The sequence below is a fragment of the Toxotes jaculatrix genome, chromosome 7 (assembly GCF_017976425.1).
Source record: "Toxotes jaculatrix isolate fToxJac2 chromosome 7, fToxJac2.pri, whole genome shotgun sequence".
NCBI lineage: Eukaryota > Metazoa > Chordata > Actinopteri > Toxotidae > Toxotes > Toxotes jaculatrix.
In genome coordinates, this window is record NC_054400.1 from 1,426,573 (window position 1) to 1,447,907 (window position 21,335).

The window sequence follows — 21,335 nt, forward strand, 5'->3', positions numbered from 1 at the left end:
ATTTAACTCCATCCTGTCAGGACTGAAACGGCGCCGGAAGAGACGGACGGAAATCCTCTCACCCAATGTACAAACTCTTTGTTTACAAAATAAAAGCCCGTGTCTGTGTTGAACTTGGTTTCCATGGTGACGTCCAGATTTTAGAAACTCTAAAATGCCAGCGAAGTGAAAAATAAAAAGAGCAAAAGTGACCGAGCTCATGTGAAACAGCTTCTGTCAGCTTTTTGAACCACACGATGTCTGAGGAGAGAAGTCATCAGACGGTAGTAACGAGTCAAACTTCACCGGAGTTTCAATGAGTTTAACTTTAGTGTGAGGCTTTTTATTTGCAGCTGTTTGACTTACCGATTTATTTATGTATTTGTTCATTCAGTCACTCTTTTATTTATTTATTTTAGTTCAAACTACAGTTAAAAAGAAAATTAACGTGATCATGGAGGAAACATTACAACAGCATTTCATTTTCAACCATTTAACCTCATCTTTTTCAAAAATGCATTTTACCTCAGTTTTTCTAAGTACTGTAAGTTGTTTAATAATTATATTATTAATGTAACATAATCAATATAATAATTGTATTATAGGCTCAGCTGGGAAGTGTTTTCACTGTTATTGTCTTGTAAATATGTGTGTGACAAATAAACCTACCGTGATATTAAATCTTTATCACACGATTGTCCGCCAGCAGGAGGAGGAGCAGAGTTTATTTCCCACAGCTGTGTCCGAACAGCAGCTGGATGAGGCCTGGAGAAAAAGCACCTTCAAGCAGCTTTTCGGCTCCAGTAAAATCTGCCTGGCACCAGGAGAGAAACGCCCCCGAAGGCCAGAGCTGCAGGGGAGCCTCATCGTTCAGAGCAAGGCTGCAGAGCAGTGAGGGTCATGAGTGAAATGAAAGAGACACACATTTTCAGGAGTGAATCTCCTTTAGCCTCAGGATTTGCTAAAATGATGTTCAGTTGTGTTACGCTGTGTTTTCAGGGCTGAATAATACTCATGTTTCCTTTTCAGTTACACAAATGGAAACAAAGCAGTGGAAGTGTCCCAGTATGAGAGGGCTGTGATCTGCTTCTCCAAAGCCATCACACTGCAGCCAGAACAGGTGCTGGACCGACTACGACCCAAAGGCCATGCTGGGCTGTACTAACACATCACGTCTTTGTCTCAGTATGATTGTCTCTGCTGTTGTGTGTTTTAGGTGCAGCTGTATGTGAGTCAGGCGGAGGCTTACCTGCAGCTGTGTGACTTCCAGTCAGCAGCAGCCTCTTATAAAAAGGCCTGGCTCCTGCAGCCCGGGGCCTTCAGCGACCGCCTGGGCTTCATTTACTATCTACAGGTAAGAGTAAGAGCTTTGAATGAGACACTTCAGTGTGCATCTATTTGAAGCAACTTAGGGTAAACACATCTTTCCGTTTCCTGTTGTCCTCAGGGCCAGTGTTTGTTTGACCGAGGTCTTTTCCTGGAGGCTCTGGAGGCTTTCAGCAAAGCTGCGGAGGTGAAGCCCGGCTGCAGGGCTCACGCAGTCAGAAGGTCGGGAACCTGTGGACTGAGATCCACATTAATGCTCTGTATTTTTGCAGAGGTTTACTAATGTCTTGTAAAACATATCCAGCTTTTCACAATCTGTAGACACTTGATGCCAGATATTCTCTCTATCTGTAGATACATGTTATATTTGACCATAGAGACACAGATCGAAACTAGAGCAGCTTTATCTCATTCCAGTTTTGTTTCTCATCCACACACACTGTTCCTCCCAGCCTGGCCTGTCTGGCAGCTGCAGGTCACCACGCTGACTGTCTGAAGCTGGTGGACGACTGGATGGTGTCAGACGGTCCCACCTCAGACCTTTATGTCCTCAGAGCCCGACTGCACCAAGAGCTCCACCAGGTCACAGCTGCTTCAGATACCTAAAACCAGCAGCAAATACCCTTTACTCCTCTGACGTAATAAAATTTAATCAGTGTATCTACATAATTAGACAGAAAAATAGTCAGTACAGACTGAGTTAAAGAACACTCGTACTGTATAAAGTTCTTTATAGTTTTTTTTTTTAAATATACTGCACCTACTGTGAACAACCACATCTGTTCTTAAAGAACCATTTTCTATCCAGATGTCACGATGTTACCAAGATGTGAAGTCGGCGTTGGTGTTGAACCCGACGTGCCCAGAGGCCGGAGCACTGCTGCTGCAGCTGCAGCGAACCAGTGAACAGGCCAGACAAACAGCTGTGAGCAGAGCACTGACCGGCCAGCTGCCCGAAGCCCTCTGCATGATCAATATCGCTCTGGAGAACTGCCCGCAGGACGCACGCCTCTACCTGTTCAGGTGAGTTACATGTCTCCTTCTGTGGCTACAGAGAGCTGCAATATATAAACATTTTTCATCAACAATTAACCTATTGATTACTTGATAATCAGTTCATTGATTAGTACATTATGTGTGAAAAAAGTCACTCATAAGTTTGCAGGGCTTCCCTCTGATTCTGTGTCCATCAGAGGGATTCTCTACCGACGCCTGAAAGACTTCACAGCCGCCATCGAAGATCTGGTCCAGGCTGTGGAGCTGAGCGAGGAGGAGGAGGAGGAGGACGAGGCCACAGGGGTCGTCGGTCAGGCGGAGGCCAGAGACAAAAAGGATGAGCATGGCTCTTTTCAAAAGGAGGTGGAGTTTCAGCTGGTTCTCACCTACAATGACTTTGCCGTTCAGTGCTTCGGTAGAGGCCTGTACGCTGAAGCCACTCTGCTTCTCAACAAGGCCATCGAGGAGGAAAAGGGCCAGGCAGGCCTTTACCTGAACCGAGGAGGTGAGGCTGTGGACGCTTGGTCTGTGTGTTTATCTCATTCTGTGCTGCGCACAGAGCATTTGCGTCATGTGTAAGCGTGTGTGTATTTGTGCGTGTGTCAGACTGTTTCTTTAAGCAGGGCGAGTGGTGTTATGCTCTGGCTGACTACCAGCAGGCTCAGGAGATGATGCGGCCTGATGACCCTGCTCTCCGGCAGCGCCTCGCTGTCCTCCACAACACGTTGGGCTCTCTCTGCTTCCAGGACGGGTCAGAACCACACTAACACACACACACACACAAACACAAATATACATGCAAATTAGCATCCACACATAGAAACGCACAGAGAAAGGCCATTAAATCCTGTTCAGATGTTACTGTGTACTTGTGACTGTGTTTGTGTGTCTGCATCTGCAGGCGTTTCCAGGAGGCAGCTGACATGTTTTCTCTGGCCATCCAGTACAACCCCACAGTCGGTCAGTACTACGAGAACAGATCGAAGGCCTTCAGGAAGATCCTGAACCCGGAGGGAGCCAGACAGGACTTCATCTGCATGCTGATCCTGGATCCCACCAACGAGGAGGTCAGAGCTTCAGCTCACTTTCCTTAAACACCCACAGACACCTGAGGAGATGTTGGTCTACTAACGCTTTGTTTAACCTTTTCATTCAGTTAATGAGAAACAGTGAATATGTGTAACTCAGGCTTCGTGGTTTATTTCAGATTAACTTTTTCAGATAAACATTTTTCACTCGTTCTCTTAGAAAACAACGGATTTGTTATTAGTATTTTGTACTTGTAGGAGTAAATAGAAGTAAATTGTGTGTGTGTGTGTGTGTGTGTGTGTGTGTGTGTGTGTGTGTGTGTGTGTGTGTAGCTGCCTCCTATGCTCATGAGTCTGTTCCCCGGCTGCAGTGAGTCTGAGGTTTTGTCCAGTCCAGCAGGACAAGCAGTCAGAGCTCAGCTGATGGACAACATCCAGGCCTGCAGGTCCTTCTCCGAGCAACACAGGTCAGCAACACAAAAACCCACGACAAGTCTGGGAAACACCTGTGTTTCACTGACTGTGGAACAGCTGACAGATGTTAGGACAGATGTGCTGCAGCTTAACATGTTACAAGTTCAAACAAAATTAAATCTCTACTGTACCTGGAAGATGAGAAAGTGCCGCCACTTCAATGCTGCTGCTTCCAACTGAGGAGCTAAATGGAAGATCCTTATTAATTCCCTTTCTACATCACAGTGAGCGATGGTGTTTGTGGAGGACAGAGCTGGTTGACACGAGGAGTCACAGCTAAATCTGGAAAGTATGTGTTTTACCCATAGACTGTATAAGACATGGACGTAGCACCCATGACGTCACCCATTGGTTTCGGGGAGTCGGTTCTGTGACCAAACCATGGGCATTGGAGCTGCGCCATCTTGGATTTTAGTGGGAGTGTACTTTCCATATTTGGCGAAGGGGCGGTTACTCTACGGGTCAGCTGTAGTCAACCGGGCGAGAACCCGGCCACTTAGCTCGGAGCAACCGAGCTAGCCTAAGGCTAATCAGCTAATCAGCTAGGCTAACAAGCTAAGCGGCAGCTACATCCCGACTAGCTCGACCCCGTACGACCGCGACACACAGCATACAACAGAGATCATAATGTTGTTGCTGTGTTTTAAACGTGACTCTTTCAGATAGAGAGGTTTTAGGTGGAGCTGTGGGGGGAAATTTATTTCTAGCCTGTTATTCAACTGTGAAACAATCATCATTATTTCATATTGATAAAATAAATTAAAAAGTAAAAAACATTATTATTATTATTGTCATTATTATTAATGATAACGATAAAAAATGATGATAATAATAAAATGTTTGATATTTAATATTTACCGGCTTTCACCGCTGCCTCCATCCACTATCCACTTACAACAACAGCAGCCGCTTACTGACGGAGCCGCTCTGTCCATGCAATGTCGGACTTTTGTAGCCTCGTATTCCCGCAATAAACGGACTCTGAGAGCACGGAACACACCGCAGCAGCGTTCCTAACATTAGCTGCTCCGGTCCTCTATCTGTATCAGCAGCGACCAGAAATCGGCAATTAGCTAGCGGCAAAATATGCTAATACATGCTAATTAGCGCAAACATCCAGGTAAAATAGCGAGAAATTTACTTACCGAAAACACTGCAACACAGACTCCTTCGACGGTCGGTTAGTACAGTCTACACTACAACAAGCCATACTGTCACAACAACCTATCCGAACATTGGCAAACAAACACGGACACTGCAGCCCCGGTCAGCCGCTGGAGGTAGCCGGAGGCCTCTGGATGTAGCCGCCTAGCCCAGCCGATGCTTTAGCAAAGAGCTAACTGCCTGTGTCTGTCTATGGAGCTGTCACTAGTGATGTTACGTCTGACACCGAAGCCCCGAGGCCTGTATCGAGTAAAGGGGGCGTGTTCAAATGAAGCCTGTGCCGAAGCCTGTGTCAGTTGTCAGAATATCACATGACCACCGGCAAACGAGGCCCCGTTTCTTTGCAATCACGTGACTGCCTCGCTTTGTGATTCGACCGATTCGAATTTCAGAAAAAGGCTCGCGAAACACAGTGTTTTGTGTGACTGGGTTAAAAATGGAGCCACCAAAAAAGCGGAAGACATCAGCAATGTGGGATCATTTTGACATGATATCTCCCAATAAGGTAAAGTATAATGTAATCACATGGAGGATGGATAGAATTATATAATATATAATATAAAAATATGTGTGTATGTATATATCCATAAATATATATACATAAATATACATATACATATAATTGTAAATATACAATTAGTATACATATTAATTAAAGAGAGCACAGATTTATGTAGACCACAATCAGGATAGATTTATTTCATTTATCTACACCCCGGGAATTCTGACAACCCTTAGAACACATACATTATCACAGTCGAATTGCTTTACATCAAATGACCAGCAGATGTCAGTGCTCCCAAATGAGGTGTTAAATGGGGCTTCGTTTGATCAGCCTTTAGGCGAAGCAATTGCACTGAATGATTCGATACGTTCACGGGGCTTCGTCGCAACATCACTAGCTGTCACTCAACATAACTACGCCATGATTTATTAAGCCTAAAAAACACTAAAACGGTTGTGGTGAAAGAGGTGAAATGAACAGAAGAAAACTCAGAGTATAATACGAAAGCAGCTTAACAAACCAGCAGACCGAACGAAACTCAACTGATCAAACATTCCCTGAACAAAAGGGGCCATATATATACTGTAGTGGCTGATCAGACCAGGTACACACAGGGGATAACATACAGCACTAACACAATAACCAACCACAAAAAAAAAAAAAAAACAAGACAGGGCAGTTCATCTACAAACTGAAATCAACTTCCTATAAATCAAAGCCAAAAAATGTCCAACTTAAGTCTCAGAAAACAAACAAAATATCTAAATTAGCACACCCCAACCCCCCGATGTGGAGAGCACTTGGTACAGTCCCATTGACACTTCCTGTATATAAGTCCACAGCTTTCCAGGACCCAACCTTTTGCCTAATCTGGGCCAGATGACCCCACATCCCCCACCCCACCCCGGCACAGGTAAAAGAAAAACATAAATTAGAACAACTTAAGATAAACTGATGTATCATAAAGTTGTCACCGACTTCTGCAGTAGCTGTGTGGCTGTAGGTGCTGCCACCACAGGGCTACAGTTAGTGCCTCTGAATGAGCAGTGGCACATCAGCTGAGTGGAAACTGATTTCACTTAAACAGCCACATAAAAAAAATGCTGATACTGTGTGAATTTGTCATAAACCGAAGGTGTAATTGACTGTTATTGACACAGGACTTAGACAAGTGTGTTTTGTGCTGTAATCTGTTCTTAGACTGAGTGAGAAGCTCCAAAAGATGACTCTGACTAATGAGAATGAGGTAACAGCGAGCCAATCAGAAGGCCCATCTGAAGCAGGAAGGGAGCTGAAGCTGTGCGTAGACCAATGGGAGATGCAGATACTTGTGAAGAGCCTTCTGCAGGTACTGATGGGAAAATCATAAGCGATCACTGAAGTAGGGCCGCAGTCCTTCATATCCACGTCCGTTTGAAATGTTTAGCACTGTGTGTTTGACTGTGGCAGGTTAAGGAAGCAGCCCCTTCATTTTTCCATGGCCGTCCATCTGTGCACCGCACTGGGCCACACCTCACCACACACCACCTACCACCACCACCACCCACACAGAGGCGCAGGACCAGTCCACCTTTAGACATGAAGGGAGGTCGCACTGCAACAAAAGATCTGAGGTGTTTGGAGTCCGCACCTCAGAAGTGACGACACCAGATTTATTATAAATGTTTTATCTTTTTCTGAGTGCTGTGTTTTTTTATTTCTCCTTGTCTCAGACCACAGCTGTGATCCTTTGAGTCAAACTTGTGGTTTGAAGTAAAAACATGTGGAAAGAAATTATAAATCAACAGTTGCAACACTTTTCTACAACACTGTGGTTTTATCCTTTGGTCAGGGTGATAGTATGTACTGTAGCCCAGTAGGTGGCAGCAAAGGCACAATTTTAGCATGAAGGCATTTCTGAGGACGCTCCGCTGCTGTGTTCCTCCGGCCCTGTATGTCATGGCTCTTTAGCTTTAGCCACAGATCTTAAGCTGCCCTATACAAGAGATCTGATTTGTCTATTTGTCATCATAGCGATGGGTGAGAGACGCTACAGTACACGTGTAAGTGAAGGTAACAGTGCTCACTTTGCACTTTCATCTCTTCTTAAAGGCTTTTGTGATGTTACACTGTCGTACACGTGAGAACAGAAGTTGCGTGGAGAGACAGAAGTTCTCACCCAGTCTGCTCTCACACACCTGGGCAGTCCCTGTGTTCTCGCGTCATCTGTTTCAGGAAGTTACAAAAGCGATGGGATGAATCCTCCTGACTGATCCTGCCACTGCAAAGGTGTGTGAGTGTGTGCATGTTGGGGTTAGATGCAGTTAGATGACATGCGCATGGTTTAAGTTGATCTTGTGATAAAGACAAAAGACAGTGAGACAGACCTCTCAGTAGCTACCTTTACACCTGTTAACTGACTGACAATAAATAAATAAAGAGCACATCATGGTAAAGTGGGAACGATGTCTGATTAGACACCTGACTTGGTTAACCTGGAGTTAAGATTATGTTATGAAGAATAAACTTGCAGTGTAGTAGACAGTGGCAGCTGAAGTGTTTGACTGGGACTCAGTATCAGCGGTGAAGAGGTGATGTGGCCGCAGTGAAGGTGGTGTTCGCCGAGAGGCAGCTGACCTCTCAGCATCGACAACAGCTGTGGAAACAGCTGACACACACACACACACACACACACACACACACACACACACACACACACACAGAGGAGCCGTGGCACACGCGCTGCTGTCTCACCATAGAAAGGATCTGCAGCACATAACTGAAAGCACAAACATACCGAACATACCGGAGTCTGTCGCAGTCACTTCACGCCGTGTGCTCTGGTGCTTAATTGACTCTAATGAAAACGGATACGGCACATTTTCTCTGTACCTTTTCTGAACAGGTCATCACGTGGAATACTGGAGAAAATGTTCTTTTCTGGTCTAGAAGTCATATTTTTTTATTTGTTCAGATGTATTTCTTTATTATATTTCGATACCCACTGAAATTCCACGCCGCCGTGGAATGTGGGCGCAGACGGCCGTGGAGGACTGTCAATCAGCGCTTATTGTGTTGACACTATCGCTGTCTGCGGAGCGGTGCGGCCGGCCCATACAACCTGCGGCGGACAGGCACGGGTTCAGGCCTTCAGACGGTGTGTGTGTGACTCTGTGTCTCTGTCCTTATGAGGACCACATATCATCCTTAGGGTCAGTTGATCCTGAAAAGTCTTTGGCGTGGGGGCATTTCTCTGGTTCTCACAAAGGCTGTTTCAAGGTTTGGGCTTGAATTTCGGGTCAAGACCAGGATTCGTTCGGTATATTTTAAAGGTTACTGTTAAGGCCGCGGATTACAGACGGCAGAAAGTCTTCACAAGTACAGTAATCCAGTCCTGAATGTGTGTGTGGGCTTCAGCCCCTCAGCAGAGTGCAGCGGGATAGACAGTGGTCGTAAAGGAGCTGAAAAGTGTTTCACACTTGTGCAATAAAAGGCTCGAGTTACCGTCCTGTCAGGGCCCAGCGGTGCAGCCAGCTGGGAGGTGCCGGTGGCCCAGCCAGCCAGCCAGCCAGCTTTCTGAGCCCAGACAAAAACACCTTTCTCTGGGCACAGAAGCTGGCGGCTTGGCCCCAGCTCAAAAATATTCCCTGGTGGAGGGGAGGTTCATTCACGTTTTGGCCGGAGACTGTTTTGTCTGAGATACGCAGAACACGTTTGTAGTCTTTGGGTAGTGTTCGGGGCAGGTGACGTGCGTGGACGCACAGCTCCGTGTCCTCCTGAAGTGAAAGTGGAACGGGATATGTGGGTTTGGAATTGGATTAGTGTTGCTAGACTGGAGTGGGCCTTGAAGTATGTGCCAGTCAGGGTTTTTGTCAATGGTCGGCCTCTGCAAAGTACATATCACAGCATAATGATAAAGGCTTGGAGAGTGGAGGCTGTTAAAATTCCACCCTGTCCCTAATGACCAGTTAAACACAGGGTCACAGTATTTCATTTTATTTAAAACATTACAAAATTATAAAAAAAAAAAAAACAATGCACACTATACTGAATATAGAATATTATGTATACTGCAATAAATAACAATATATTAATAAAAGTTTTCAGCAGAAACATAAAGTCTGAAGAAGCTGCTCGGTCAGTGAACCAGAGCTCACAGACAGAAGAGTCCACCTGTTGATGCTTCGGTCGTTACAGACTGACGTCTGGGCCGCCGCTTCCCCTCGCCCTGTCTGATGCTCCACATGACACATTTGGCACCTCGAGGACGTATAAAAACGGTAAAATGTGCTTTACAGTCTTGTAATTCTCGTAACTGAACTGAGCCGCGTGCTTCCTTTCCCTGAGAGGGACGGAAAAGAGAAAGAGGAGGGGAGGGCGGACAGACAGAGGCGAGCAGACGAAGGCTCTCCCCTGAGGAACATTACTAAAGACAATTTATATATTTTGGAGAGATAAACCATCTGCCTGTTTGTTCTTCTCATAAATTTTCCAGTCAGTTTTACTGGCTTGTCTCAGCCACCGTCTCCCTGTTCGTGCTGTGTGTGTTCTTTCGTAGCACGCTGCCTGTCCTCAGCTTTGGACAAGTGCTTCAGACAGCTGTGTCCTTATCGGGTCTTTGAGGGCACCGGAGACCCGATTCGCCTTCTGCTCTTGCCCTCAGATTTAATAAGCACATCAGGGTGCTCTTGTTTCTTTACCTGCTGGCTGCAGCGGCTGGTGGATTCCTAACGTCGCTGCTGACCTTAAATATTCTACTGGCCAAAAAGGATGTTTTGGAGTGGAGAGGAACTTCCACATGATGGTTGGTTTCCTGCTGAAGTAGATTAACTTACCAGCCACATAACAAGTTTATCAGCATTTGGCTGACAGTTATTTGGTGATTTTCCCATTTCCCGCTCGTAGCCGACCACGATCTACGCCTGTTCTTCAGAATGAAGTCCTCCTACGTTAGACTGACTGACACTTGTGTTTTTGGGGTCACTTCCAGCCGTTCATCTCTTTGAGCTTGCTGATGCTGGTCCCTTTCACAGGAGTGGAAGGTGGGGGGTTGTAAAGAGGCAGGGTGGGGGTGCTACAGCCTCGTGTCCATGGCTTCTCAGTGGGGACTGTCCACACGGTCCGAGAGGACTTCTTCTTTGGCTTATCTTGGCTTGTCTTCTCTTTAGAGGTACCAGGGGACATGGTCTGAGGAGGGAACCATTAGGAAACAGGATTAGTGTGACATGAAGGACATTTGAGCAGTGAATGGTGCTGCTTTATAACAGGCTCAGTTTTCTAACTGGTCTGTTCTGCCCTCACATACGACCCGTCTACTCTCCACTTCAGCCTTACTGTCCTGTTTAGAATGAACAAATACAACATACGCAGCAGCAGAGAGAGAAGCAGCTGAGCTTAGCAGCGTTTTGTCCCGTCCCTGCATAGCGGTTCTTCTTCGGCAGCAGCAGCACGAAGGACACAGCCAGAGACAGATGGTAGAAGCTGTGGACATAGGCGTAGTCCCACTCCTGCAGCAAAGAGAAGACATTACATCCAATTTAGGGTGATTTCAGTTATTCATGTTCGTTTATTTCAACATATGAGTAACTAGAGTTACTCATAGTCATAGTCATAGTCTCCTCAGTTGGCTGCTATGGTAATAGTTGCATGTCGATGAAGTTCAGACTCTTTATGTAGAAAACTGTAATGTCGAATTTACTAATTGAGGTAAACACCGCAAATTAGGAAGTAAGAATGCAGAAACAATCTCACGGCCAAGACATGATCTTGAAATTTTACTTTTATTTGGACGATACTCACCTCAAAGTAGAAACGCAGCATCAGAGCGAGAGCACCGAAGCAGCAGCCCGGACCGACCTGCTGCGTGTACACGCTCTTCTCTGGATACACCGCCCTCAGCTGCTTCATCTTCTGCAGCTGAAACAGCAGGAGACATTCAGTCCATTACAGAGATGTCCACAGAGTCACGAGACACACGCAATTCAAGAGAGTGACTGAGTGATTTGGTGGAGAAAGGCTAAGGGGCAAAGGAAGGAGAGGAGAGTGGAGAAAAGTAAGTGCAAGGAAAGGGTGGAAAAGGAAAAGAAGAAGAAAGAAAAGGAGAAAATGAGAAAAATGAGAAGAGAATAAGAGAAAGGGAGAAGGCTGAGAAACAGCAAAAGATGTTAAAATAAGAGAGGGCAAAAGTAAAAGTTGTCATAGGTGGAGATGATGGATGAAGGAGATGGAGGAGAATAATGAAGAGATGGAGAAAAAGAAAGACTGGAGTATGGTGGAGAGGACAGATTCAGAGAGATTCCATAACCTGTCGTCGCTGCCATTTTAAGGCCACTCACCCATTTGACAGTGATGATGAAGACGGCTGATCCGATCGGTCCAGAGTAGATCCCGTAGCCCCAGCGGTCCTGGTAGATCCTCACAGCGACGGTCAACACTCCAAACATGGTTATAGTGGAACGCTGGGGTTCATCAAAGTCGCCCAGAGCTGTGACAAGGAAACACGCGCTGCACGTGAACAGTGTCCGAATGCAAAGGCCTGGGCTCAGCGTTCATGACTGTTTTACAGTTAGCTCTCCGTTAGCTGTTAGCTCAGCGTCAGCTGTCGGAGCCTTCAGCCTCATCAGCTGCTGGTTTAAAGCCCCTGCTACAAAACCTCAGGGGCTTAGTGTGTGTGTGTGTGTGTATTTGTATGTGATCATATGAAAAAATAACAGCAAGCAGCTCTGAGCACGTGAGCAGAACATATGTTATCAGCACCTGTTGCAGGCAGAGCCGGTTGTGTTTAACCTTGTGCTTGAGAGGTGCAGCTGTTTAATGCTAATTAATAATTATTTTCTTTCTCTAGCTTTTGCTTTCTGCTTGAATTTACACAAAAAGTGAGCAGATTTGGATCTTTGTGTCTTTCTCAAGGTCACGTCATGTTTTTAGACACTGGTTTTGGCAGAAACACGCAGAGACGTTAAATAGCGTGCACCAGGACTCACCTATAAGTGTGACCCACATAGAGAGAGCCGTGCCGTAAACGCTGAAGTACTCCAGAATGTCGTATCTCATGAAGCACAGAATGGAGAGGCCCGGTCCATCGCATGCGTGATAGATCTACAGAAAGACACACAAGTTCAAATCAAACAGACAGAGACAATATCCGAGCCAATGATATTCTCTTTACATTCGGCGGGAAGTTGATAAAATGCCTGGATTTTTAATCTTCTGGTAAATATTTTAGTATCAGCAAAGTCATAAAATAATGTGCAAAACATCCATGTAGTCATTTAGAAATGCAGCAAGTTAAGAACACAGCATCTCCTCTTTACTGGATTCAGATCAGATAAAACGATGCTGAGGCCCAACTCTGCTTCTCCACAAACCAAAGAACTTCAGATGAGCAGTTTCAAAAAATATGAACCCCTCTGATTGTAAAGAGAAACACCAGTGCTGTCAGCTGACTGCATTTCACATAAGCACAAACAATTAAGCCACACACTTTCAGTCTGTCCCGTCAAAACAGGACCACAGGCACATTCTCACCGCGGTGAAGAACATGGTGAAGAAGTAGACCATGGCCTCCATGTGGAAGCCCCTCTTGGCGGCCACGCTGGCCGCAGGCAGGAACACCAGGCTGCTGACTGTAGGAAGCAGCATCTTGGCAATAAACGCACCCATGATGGAGGGACGGCAAACAGAAGCTGCAGGCTTCAGAGGCTCCTCAGTCTCCGTCAGTTAAACCGAACGAGTGAAGAAGATAAAGTATAAACTGTCGCGGCTCAGTCGTCTGTTCAAGCACTAAAACAACAGCAATTAAGACGTCAGCTAGGAAAGTCGATGTCCTCAGGTCCCTTAGTCCTCACTGTGTGTGACTATAGAGTCTAGTAGTGAGTGGATGAACTAGAGGAAGCACATACAGCCTACATACACACATACACACCCACACCCACGCAGCATGGACACACCCAGCTGTCCAGTTTGGCCCTTTAAAGTTTAAATGCCCCCCAGGCCAGCAGGTCCTCAGAGGCCTCTATGTGCAGTGTCATCGCCGGGCAGCTGTTTGCATACCAGCGTGACATGGGAGGGGCTTCGAGCAGGGCGAGGGCCAGCATGCCACGCCATGCTGTGGAATACCTGTGGACCATGTGGAGCCTGGATACCACTCCGGTCTCCATATCATTATCATGCTTCTAATGTTCATCCTGAGTGATTGTGCAGTACAGTGTTCATTTATAACGTGCGGCTCACTGTACACGGGCGCTACTGTCTCTGATCTATGAGGAAAATCATTGTTTTGGATTTGATTTTTCTTTTGAGGCAAACTGGGAACAAGGCCGACACATCCCCACTGTACGCAGCTCTGTTTACACACCCATGACAAAGCATCAAAACCAACAACAAAACTGAACTGTACAGGAGTTCCCATGTGAAAATACAGGACTGATTACTTAAAAGTCAGTGAAAGTACTGAAGGGTTTTGTTGGACCATCCATGGCCAACACTCTTTGGTCTGATCTGATCTCTGAAAAAATGTGCAGCTGATGAGTGCAGCTTTCAACAGTTAGTAGTTTTTATTTGTCAGATCCTGTGGGCAGTAGATTTTATGGCGTCATCTTCTCTGTGGCTGCTCTTCTGCTGGATTAGGCTGCTCAGTCGGGGGGATTTCTGCATAGAAACATTGCATCTGTGGGCAGCTATTGGCACCAAGTATCATCCCCTCCAACCAGTAAAACCATGTGCTGCTCAGTTAAAGGTTAAAACAAACAATAAGAATTTTTTGCAGATTAGATTTTAACCAAGTCTAAAGGCCTGCTCCAAGTCAGCAGATGGAATCTGGTGGAGGACTTTAAAACAGCTGTGGTGGGTTTCTGTTTGTTGTGGCCGTGTGATGTGGCATTGCGCCCAACCTGCTCAGTTGCTCCCATTAAAGTAAAGACGTTCACCCGACACTGGTCAGGGTGGTAAATACTTGTGCTGTGGAAAATGCCCCTCTCTGCTTTTTAGAAGTGTTTTTCAGGAGACTTCAGCGCCAGTATCTCATCATGATTCAGACACCAAAGAATGAAACTCACTTTCAGTTCTCCTCACAGCCGACTCTGCTGCTCTCCTGGAAAACAGATTGCATTCAGTACTGAGGTATCAGACATGTTGATGTACTGAGTATTGATTATTGACCCCATTTGACAGAATATGATTTGGACCCAGCCTCGCTCAGCTGGCTGTCAGTGACAGGAATGGACACATGAAGACGTTTAACACAGCACTGAGCTTTTTGTATAATTTTAGTCAGTTGATGAGTTAATGTCGTGCCTTATAAGGCTCGTTCGTGTTTGCCTCTTCTTAGTGAAGCCATATTTGACTCTGTGCTCTGTTGTTCCCAGAGAGAATCTCTGTACGAATGTCTTGCGTGATCCCACGATGGTGGTGAGGCAGCAGTTGCCCTCCTCTTCTCTCCCCTCAGCTGTTACACCTGCTCAGGGGCTCGAGGCAGTGACACAAAGGGTGCAGTATTGCTGAGGGGCTTTACCCCCACGCCTCAGATTCTCAGAGTGCTTCAGTAACCCGAGCTGTCGGGGCCCAGGCTGGAAACAAACTCTCAGACCTGATGGTTCTGGAAAAGCTGCCATGGCCTAACCACGCCCTCTGCCGGGAACTTCTCTGCAAATGTATCCCTCCTGCTGTGTTCAAAACACGTCTGCAGGCTTTGTTTTCCCATCTAAAGCTTTTACCCGTCTATGTGTCTGTACAGCATCAGAAGATACCGAACCTGAAGTTAGGTTTAGGGTTAGTAGTTAGTTAGTTAGTTAGTTAGTTAGTAGTTTGTCTTTTGTAATGTGCACATAGAAAAGCACTGAGCTCAGCAGAGTGAAGTAAGTGCCCTTCATGTGGCCGAACTGGCTGCACTGTGGTGACCTTTAGTTTCCCACTGCAGCACCCAGCAGGACTGTGACACCCTCTGTGAGAAGAATGTGCATGTGTCCAGCCCACCTGTGGGTGAAAAGCTATTTGCTGCAGTGAAGTAAACTGATGCACTGGAGCGAGTCTTCATTAGTAGCACCGTTAGTGGCAGGGTGAGTCAGATGACCTTAGATGACCCCACCCCAAGCTCCTGCTCAGCCTCCAAGACCTGGTGGTCAGGAGGGCAGAGGGGTCAGGGCCAGGGTGACCTTTGGAATGTACCATGTGAAAGTGGGTGAAATGGAAGGAGGCTAAAGACCCTGATTCGCTTCAGAATAGACACAGACATAAACAGTGACGTAGTTTGCCACAGAGCGTGTTCGGTTTACGCAGTGTTTGTGGACATATCCACACATAGAATGCTTATATAGGCCAAATGTACAGTCCGCGCTGACGCTCATGGGCATGTGCAGGTGGTGGGATTTCCATCGCTCACAGCTACAGCGACAGCTGACCAGAACCAGATTTCTGAGGCTCAAACTGATGCAGTTATTTAGGAGTTTAAAGGACCCGTGTGTCGGATTTAGTGGCATCTAGCGGCGCGGGTGCAGATTACACCTCCCCCTCCAAGCATGTAGGAGAACCTACGGTGGCCTTCAGGTAACTTAAAAATGTTTTTGGTTTGTCCTTTCTGGGCTTCTGTAGAAAGGAGGAAGAGGACCAGCTCCCTCCGTAGATATGAACGATTCATTCGAAGCCAACAAAACATTTCTGTTTCACACACACACACACACACACACACACACAAACACACATATTACATAATTGTCTGATGGAAAACAAAACAGTGAACATTCACTTTGGCAGCGTTTGAATGATGCTTCATACCAGATGATCAGGATTCAACCGGACAAAGTTTTTCAATATTCAGTCAGGTAGAAAGTAAATCTGCAGCCTGTCAGCCAGCCGGGATCACTGAGAGAACCACGATGTTTTTACTAAAAAACACATGTTTCGGACTCACTGGACTAAACGTCCTGTTAATCTGGATTTCTCTGGCAGCAAAACGTGAGGACCCTCGGTTCTTCTTGTCCAGGGGAGTTTGTGGCCCGTGGTGACTTTCACCTCAGGACCCCTCAGTCTAAACACGGAGGGTTAGTGTGGGAATGTAGAGCAGACTTCCTGGACGCATCTGAAAAAACACTGGGCTTCCTTTTGATTCAGTAATAAATAGTTGTGACCTCTGACCCCTGGACCCTTTTCACAAATAATTGGAGGGCAGTGCTTATGTTTCAGCCAGCCAGTCACTCGGGACAAACGGGAACCAGCGTGAGGGGAGAGCTCCGCCTCAGTGCTGGTGTTAATTGACCTTGTCAGTAAATGGTCGTCCTGATTGTTGCTTTTAGTTCATCAGATATTTTACTGTCATCCTTTGTTCTGACTTAAATTCCAATAAACCCCTTATTTGCTCTCTCAATTATATAAAACATCTTAATAAGCAGGAAATTATATTTTTCCTACAGTTTCCCTGACGGAGGCTTTTGGCTGTTCTTCCCTTTCATCAAACTTTAATTAAAAGCTAAGCCTTGTTCTTCTGTGGATGACAGTTTCAAAAACTCTCAGACCAAAAACAGCTGTCCACAGCGGTTTATGGCACAGCAAGATAATGTTTCAGATTCACTTAAATTCAACAATTGCATCTGCAGAACTATTTGTAACTCATCGGCTTCTTAAGGCTTTGTGTAACAAAGTAATGGTACTTTCATCAACAGCTATGTTTTTAGGTTTTTCTTGAAGGATGCTTACGGTATTATTCTGGAGGAAAACGTAATATGAGCGTTGGGTTTTGTTAAATATCATTTCAGGTAAACATTTTACTGCAGAGCACGTAAAGTAAAACTAACAATAAAACTGTCCTACACCGGAGACTGTGTGCCAAACTGTGTCTGATCATGTTTGATGAAGAGTGGATGATTTCAACATTTTCATGAAAGAAAAAGTCTGCGTTGATATTTGATCACATTCAGTGATTCAGTCTGGCTCCAGTTCCCGATGCCTTCCTCTGTAAATGCTTCTGAGGAGCTCCCTGTTTCCCAGGAAAGTCTCCGAGCTACAGCAACTGCTGCGTTTCATCTTTCCAACAGACAGAAAAAGCTGCTGTGATTGTTTAGAATACATTTAAGAAAGTGTGCAAAGGCCTCATGAAAACTTATGATGTGGTTCAACTAAATGATGCTTAAAAACAAACATTCTCACCGTAGTAACTTTAGAATATGGATGAAGATTTAGCATTTTTGTGAGTGTTTCAGAGCAACAGTGCGCTCCAGCATTGATGTGATGTATAGATGTGTTTCAGTATAGAATTGAGTGTTTGGATCATGTCGGAGGTAGTCACGGTACAGACGCCATGAAATGTGATGAAGCTGGGGAGTAGATGTGTCAGGACGTGTGTGAGTGTTGGTGTTTTTTTTAATGAACATATAATTTGTTGCTGGCGTCTTTTGGCCTTTAGAAAGTGAGAGGGAGAAACTCTCTGTAACTGACATTGGATCTGCTTAACCTCCAGGTTTTCTGCTAGTTTTAAGAATTAATTTCTCAGTTTTTTCATCTGAGGTTTTCAGGAAAAAGTGTCTTTTGTCTCACATGTTTCAGAGAGAAGCTAAAATGGGCAACTTTTTTTCTTTGCATTTTTTTCTTCTTTCTGCGGTTTTGTTTATAACTCCTTTAATTGCTCTTTTGTCTGCGTGCGCCAACCCTAATGACTCCAGACTTTGTTTGGCATGCTGCAAATGGGCACACACAAAAACGCACACATGGGAGCACTGTAAGCCCCTCGTGCAACACATTTTGTCCATAGCTGTTATGTTTCTGTGGTGTGAAGGGTGGTAAGCTTTAATTGGAGTTGGTGTCGGTGGGCTGGGCTTTCTCCTCTGGTCTGGCAGCCTCCCTGATCTCTGTCTATCAGCTTATAAATCTGGCGATGGAGCACAGCGGCGGCTAATGTAGCCAGCAGACACACCAGCAGCAGACGTAGCAGGAAGGGAGAAATGGATGAAGAAGAATAAGACAGAGTCAGAGGAAGACATGAAGGCACATTTCTGACCGGAGGAGCTGAACAAGGCATTTGTTGCCCCCAGTGGTTGATACGTGCGTCAACTCTGAGACACGGATTATTAAACACACCAGTAAACACAACTACTGTCAAATCACAGAGGACTCAAATGTTAAGGATTACAACTTTAACACACAATTTAGAATTATGAACAACAGAATCTGTGTGAAAATATACCGATGCACTGATGAAGCTCAGTGAACAGAATTAAGTGAGAGATCAAGAAAGAGAAGAGACGAGAGAGTAACAGAGAGAACAAGTGCAAAGCTGCAAAGCAGCAGAGAGACAGCTGTAGAAACAGAGAAGTGAAGAAAGGAGTGTGACAGAAAGAGGAGAGAAAGAAACATACAGAGAGGAAGAGAGGGGGGGTGAGAAATAACAGCAGATAGAGAAAAACATAAGAGAGGAGAGGAGAGATCGTAATAAAGCAGGGGGAGGGAGGCAGACAGATGAGGGGAAAGAGGGGAAGACGACATGGTGGGCAGACACGGTGGTCCTCAGACGTCTGCTCGTCCTCCTCTCATCATTCACTCTTCTGTCCTCGTCTCATTCCTCCGTCTGAATCGCCGTCCTCCCATCTGTTTTTGGCTTGCTCTGTGTTTCTCAGTGTGTTTGGGAGAAGGAGGAATCCCAGTTCACCGTCACTTAAAGGAATAGTTCACCAGAAGATCACGGAGCAAACCTTTATCTGCTCGTCCACTGCCATCCATTATGGCCCAGTTTGACCAGTTTCATCTGAATCTCCAAACCAGTTCTCAACTTTATTTACAACAACTGGAATTTCATCCAGAAACAAGCTTTACCCAGAGACAAATAGATTTTCTATTTTTATCTTTATGTATATATTTTTTCATTTCTTTTTGTATTTATTACATATAAGCACCTAATCAGAGGGCACATGTTATTGGCTCTTATGTCAAAGAAAAAGAAAAACAGTTTGGGCCAGCACTGAATGGTTAGCGAGTAGCTGATGAACATAACGGAACCAGTGAGAAATGTGGCATCTTCTCCTTCTTCTTTCCTCCCTTTCTTTTTCTTCTTCCTCTGCTGCTGCCACTCCTGCGATTAAAATCGCTCCTTTGTGAGTTTGTGTTTTTCACCTGTTGCCATCATGAGAGTTCATTCCTCAGTTGAAAGGCAAACAAATTATCGGCTTGCCAAAAAAAAAAAAAACACATATCAGTGCAACCTGAGAAAAATGAATGAGAAAGTTTCTTCCGGAAACCGATGTTCCAGCTCAGTGTGGAGGCAGAGGACCCAGGGGAGGACAGCACTGTGGGAAATAGGGAGTTCCCCTCTGTCTCCGATGTGTCCGTCTGTGACTTTGTCCATTTGTTTGTCTCTCAGAGCGAGATGCAAAAACAGATTCATAAGGAAGGATGAAGGCAGACAGTAGGAAGGTGCAAAGCTAAAGGGTAGATGCTAATACACTCGTCTGGTTTAGAGAAACACCGGTCGGAGCAGGCTGGCTGCTCTCAGCCTGACAGGGCTGCTCCTGCTTTTTTTTTTTTTCCTAACTCCTCCGATCCTCCCACCTTCTCTGTCTGCTGCCACTCTGCTGCTCCTGCTGACTGGAGAGGAGGAGGAGGAGGAGGAGGAGGAGGAGGAAGAGGGATGCAGGGAGAGTACACCTTACCTCCCTCCCTCCCTTCCTCTCTTTCTTCCTCCCTCTCTCTGTCTCTCCCTCTTCACTCCACAGCAACAGCAGCACTACTCACCAACACACCACAACACACCACTGCTGTCACTGGCACGCTAACACACACATTCACACACACACACACACACACAAACTCACACACACACACTCTGAGTGGCATCCTCAACACAGACTGAGACGCCCTTGGACTGCTGCAGGCGAGGTGAGTGGGTAAATATTTGCAACCTCCTCTGAGTGTGTGTGCGTGCGTGTGTGTGTGCGTGTGTGTGTGTGTGTGTGCACGCCGTGTTTGAGAGAGACTTTATCTATATTGTGTTAGAGTTTGTGTAAGTTGTGTTGAGTTTGTGTGCTTCACTGTGTATTTTGTAGTTCAGTGTGTGTGCATGTTCTTGTGTGTGTGTGTCCGTGTTGGCTGCTTGCATGTCTGCATGTGCTGGTGTGGTTTGCATCTGTGCTCTGTGTATGTACAGTCTGTGTGTGTGTGTGTGTATTTACGAGGTACACCAGAGCCAATGAGACTTGTGTTTTGCACCAGACCAAAACAAATCCACAAAATAATGCTGACTCTCTTTCAGAAGTGTGTGTGTGTGTGTGTGTGTGTGTGTGTGTGTGTGTGTGTGTGTCTGGAGAGGCCAGAGTCTGTTTGGAAACTTGTCAGCTGTTGGGAGATGTGTGTGCGTGTGTGCGTGTGTGTGTGTGTGTGTGCGTGTGTGTGTGTGTGTTAGCTGGTGAGGTAGAGGCTAGCATTCGTGCCAGTGCTACTTGTCAAAATGTGGATTCTGGTTTTTGTGGCTCTGAACTGTTGCTGTGAATTACAGGATAAAATCTCCACGTCCAGTGTCGAGCTTCACTTTCAGAACTTATTCACCTTTATCTTTGCAAAGTAGAAAACAAAATGACTCCTGGTGTTAACACCAATCATAGCACGTGTCAGGATTAAAGTTTGGAGTCACTTCAGATCGGAGGTCAGAGGATTTCACTCTGATATTCTGGGAACCTAGAACTTGATTTAATGATCTGCAGGTCGTACAATGTGCAGACATCAAGCTTTCAATTTGGTTGAAAAGTTTGTTAGATGTTTAGAACGTTAGAATCTGCTGTTTCTCTTCAAACTGTTCCAGAAAGGCGATGATTCAACCTAATGGCTATTTGAAGGTTACAGTTTGTGGTGCTGTTGAGCTGTTTTGTATTATACACCAAGGTGTTGCTAATATTTAATCTACCTTCACT

General features: G+C 45.6%; 2 protein-coding genes across 3 annotated transcripts; one reads left to right on the forward strand and one right to left on the reverse strand.

Moving 5' to 3' along the window:
* Positions 1-236: 236 nt before the first annotated feature.
* On the forward strand, positions 237-7,113 carry LOC121184318 (tetratricopeptide repeat protein 16). The gene is made up of 13 exons (XM_041041925.1): positions 237-263; positions 689-870; positions 1,009-1,099; positions 1,196-1,333; positions 1,427-1,527; positions 1,758-1,887; positions 2,114-2,328; positions 2,499-2,806; positions 2,908-3,052; positions 3,203-3,368; positions 3,663-3,796; positions 6,730-6,820; positions 6,922-7,113. The coding sequence occupies exons 1-13, from the start codon at positions 237-239 to the stop codon at positions 7,111-7,113; spliced, it is 1,920 nt and encodes a 639-aa protein (XP_040897859.1).
* Positions 7,114-9,578: 2,465 nt separating this feature from the next.
* Positions 9,579-13,160, reverse strand: mymk (myomaker, myoblast fusion factor). Of its 2 annotated transcripts, none has more exons than XM_041042784.1 (6): positions 12,979-13,160; positions 12,435-12,549; positions 11,787-11,935; positions 11,251-11,367; positions 10,818-10,958; positions 9,579-10,608 (listed from the first exon to the last, which is right to left on the reverse strand). In XM_041042784.1, exons 1-6 carry the CDS (start codon positions 13,111-13,113, stop codon positions 10,432-10,434), a joined length of 834 nt encoding a protein of 277 aa, XP_040898718.1. In that variant the 5' UTR covers positions 13,114-13,160; the 3' UTR covers positions 9,579-10,431. The 2 variants fall into 2 exon arrangements, with proteins under 2 accessions (XP_040898718.1, XP_040898717.1); XM_041042783.1 differs by having other exon boundaries at positions 9,579-10,638.
* Positions 13,161-21,335: the final 8,175 nt, after the last annotated feature.

What these genes read in the sequence shown, in the direction of transcription:
- LOC121184318 (XM_041041925.1), top strand. Translation starts at nt 237, where the DNA reads ATGTCTGAGGAGAGAAGTCATCAGACG. An exon ending in AGGGCTCACGCAGTCAGAAG is followed by an intron (nt 1,528 to 1,757) that starts GTCGGGAACCTG and finishes TGTTCCTCCCAG; the next exon opens with CCTGGCCTGTCTGGCAGCTG. An exon ending in TGGATCCCACCAACGAGGAG is followed by an intron (nt 3,369 to 3,662) that starts GTCAGAGCTTCA and finishes GTGTGTGTGTAG; the next exon opens with CTGCCTCCTATGCTCATGAG.
- mymk (XM_041042783.1), bottom strand. Translation starts at nt 13,113, where the DNA reads ATGGGTGCGTTTATTGCCAAGATGCTGCTTCCTACAGTCAGCAGCCTG. An exon ending in TATGTGGGTCACACTTATAG is followed by an intron (nt 11,936 to 12,434) that starts GTGAGTCCTGGT and finishes TCCTTGTCACAG; the next exon opens with CTCTGGGCGACTTTGATGAA. An exon ending in TGCTGCGTTTCTACTTTGAG is followed by an intron (nt 10,959 to 11,250) that starts GTGAGTATCGTC and finishes TCTTTGCTGCAG; the next exon opens with GAGTGGGACTACGCCTATGT.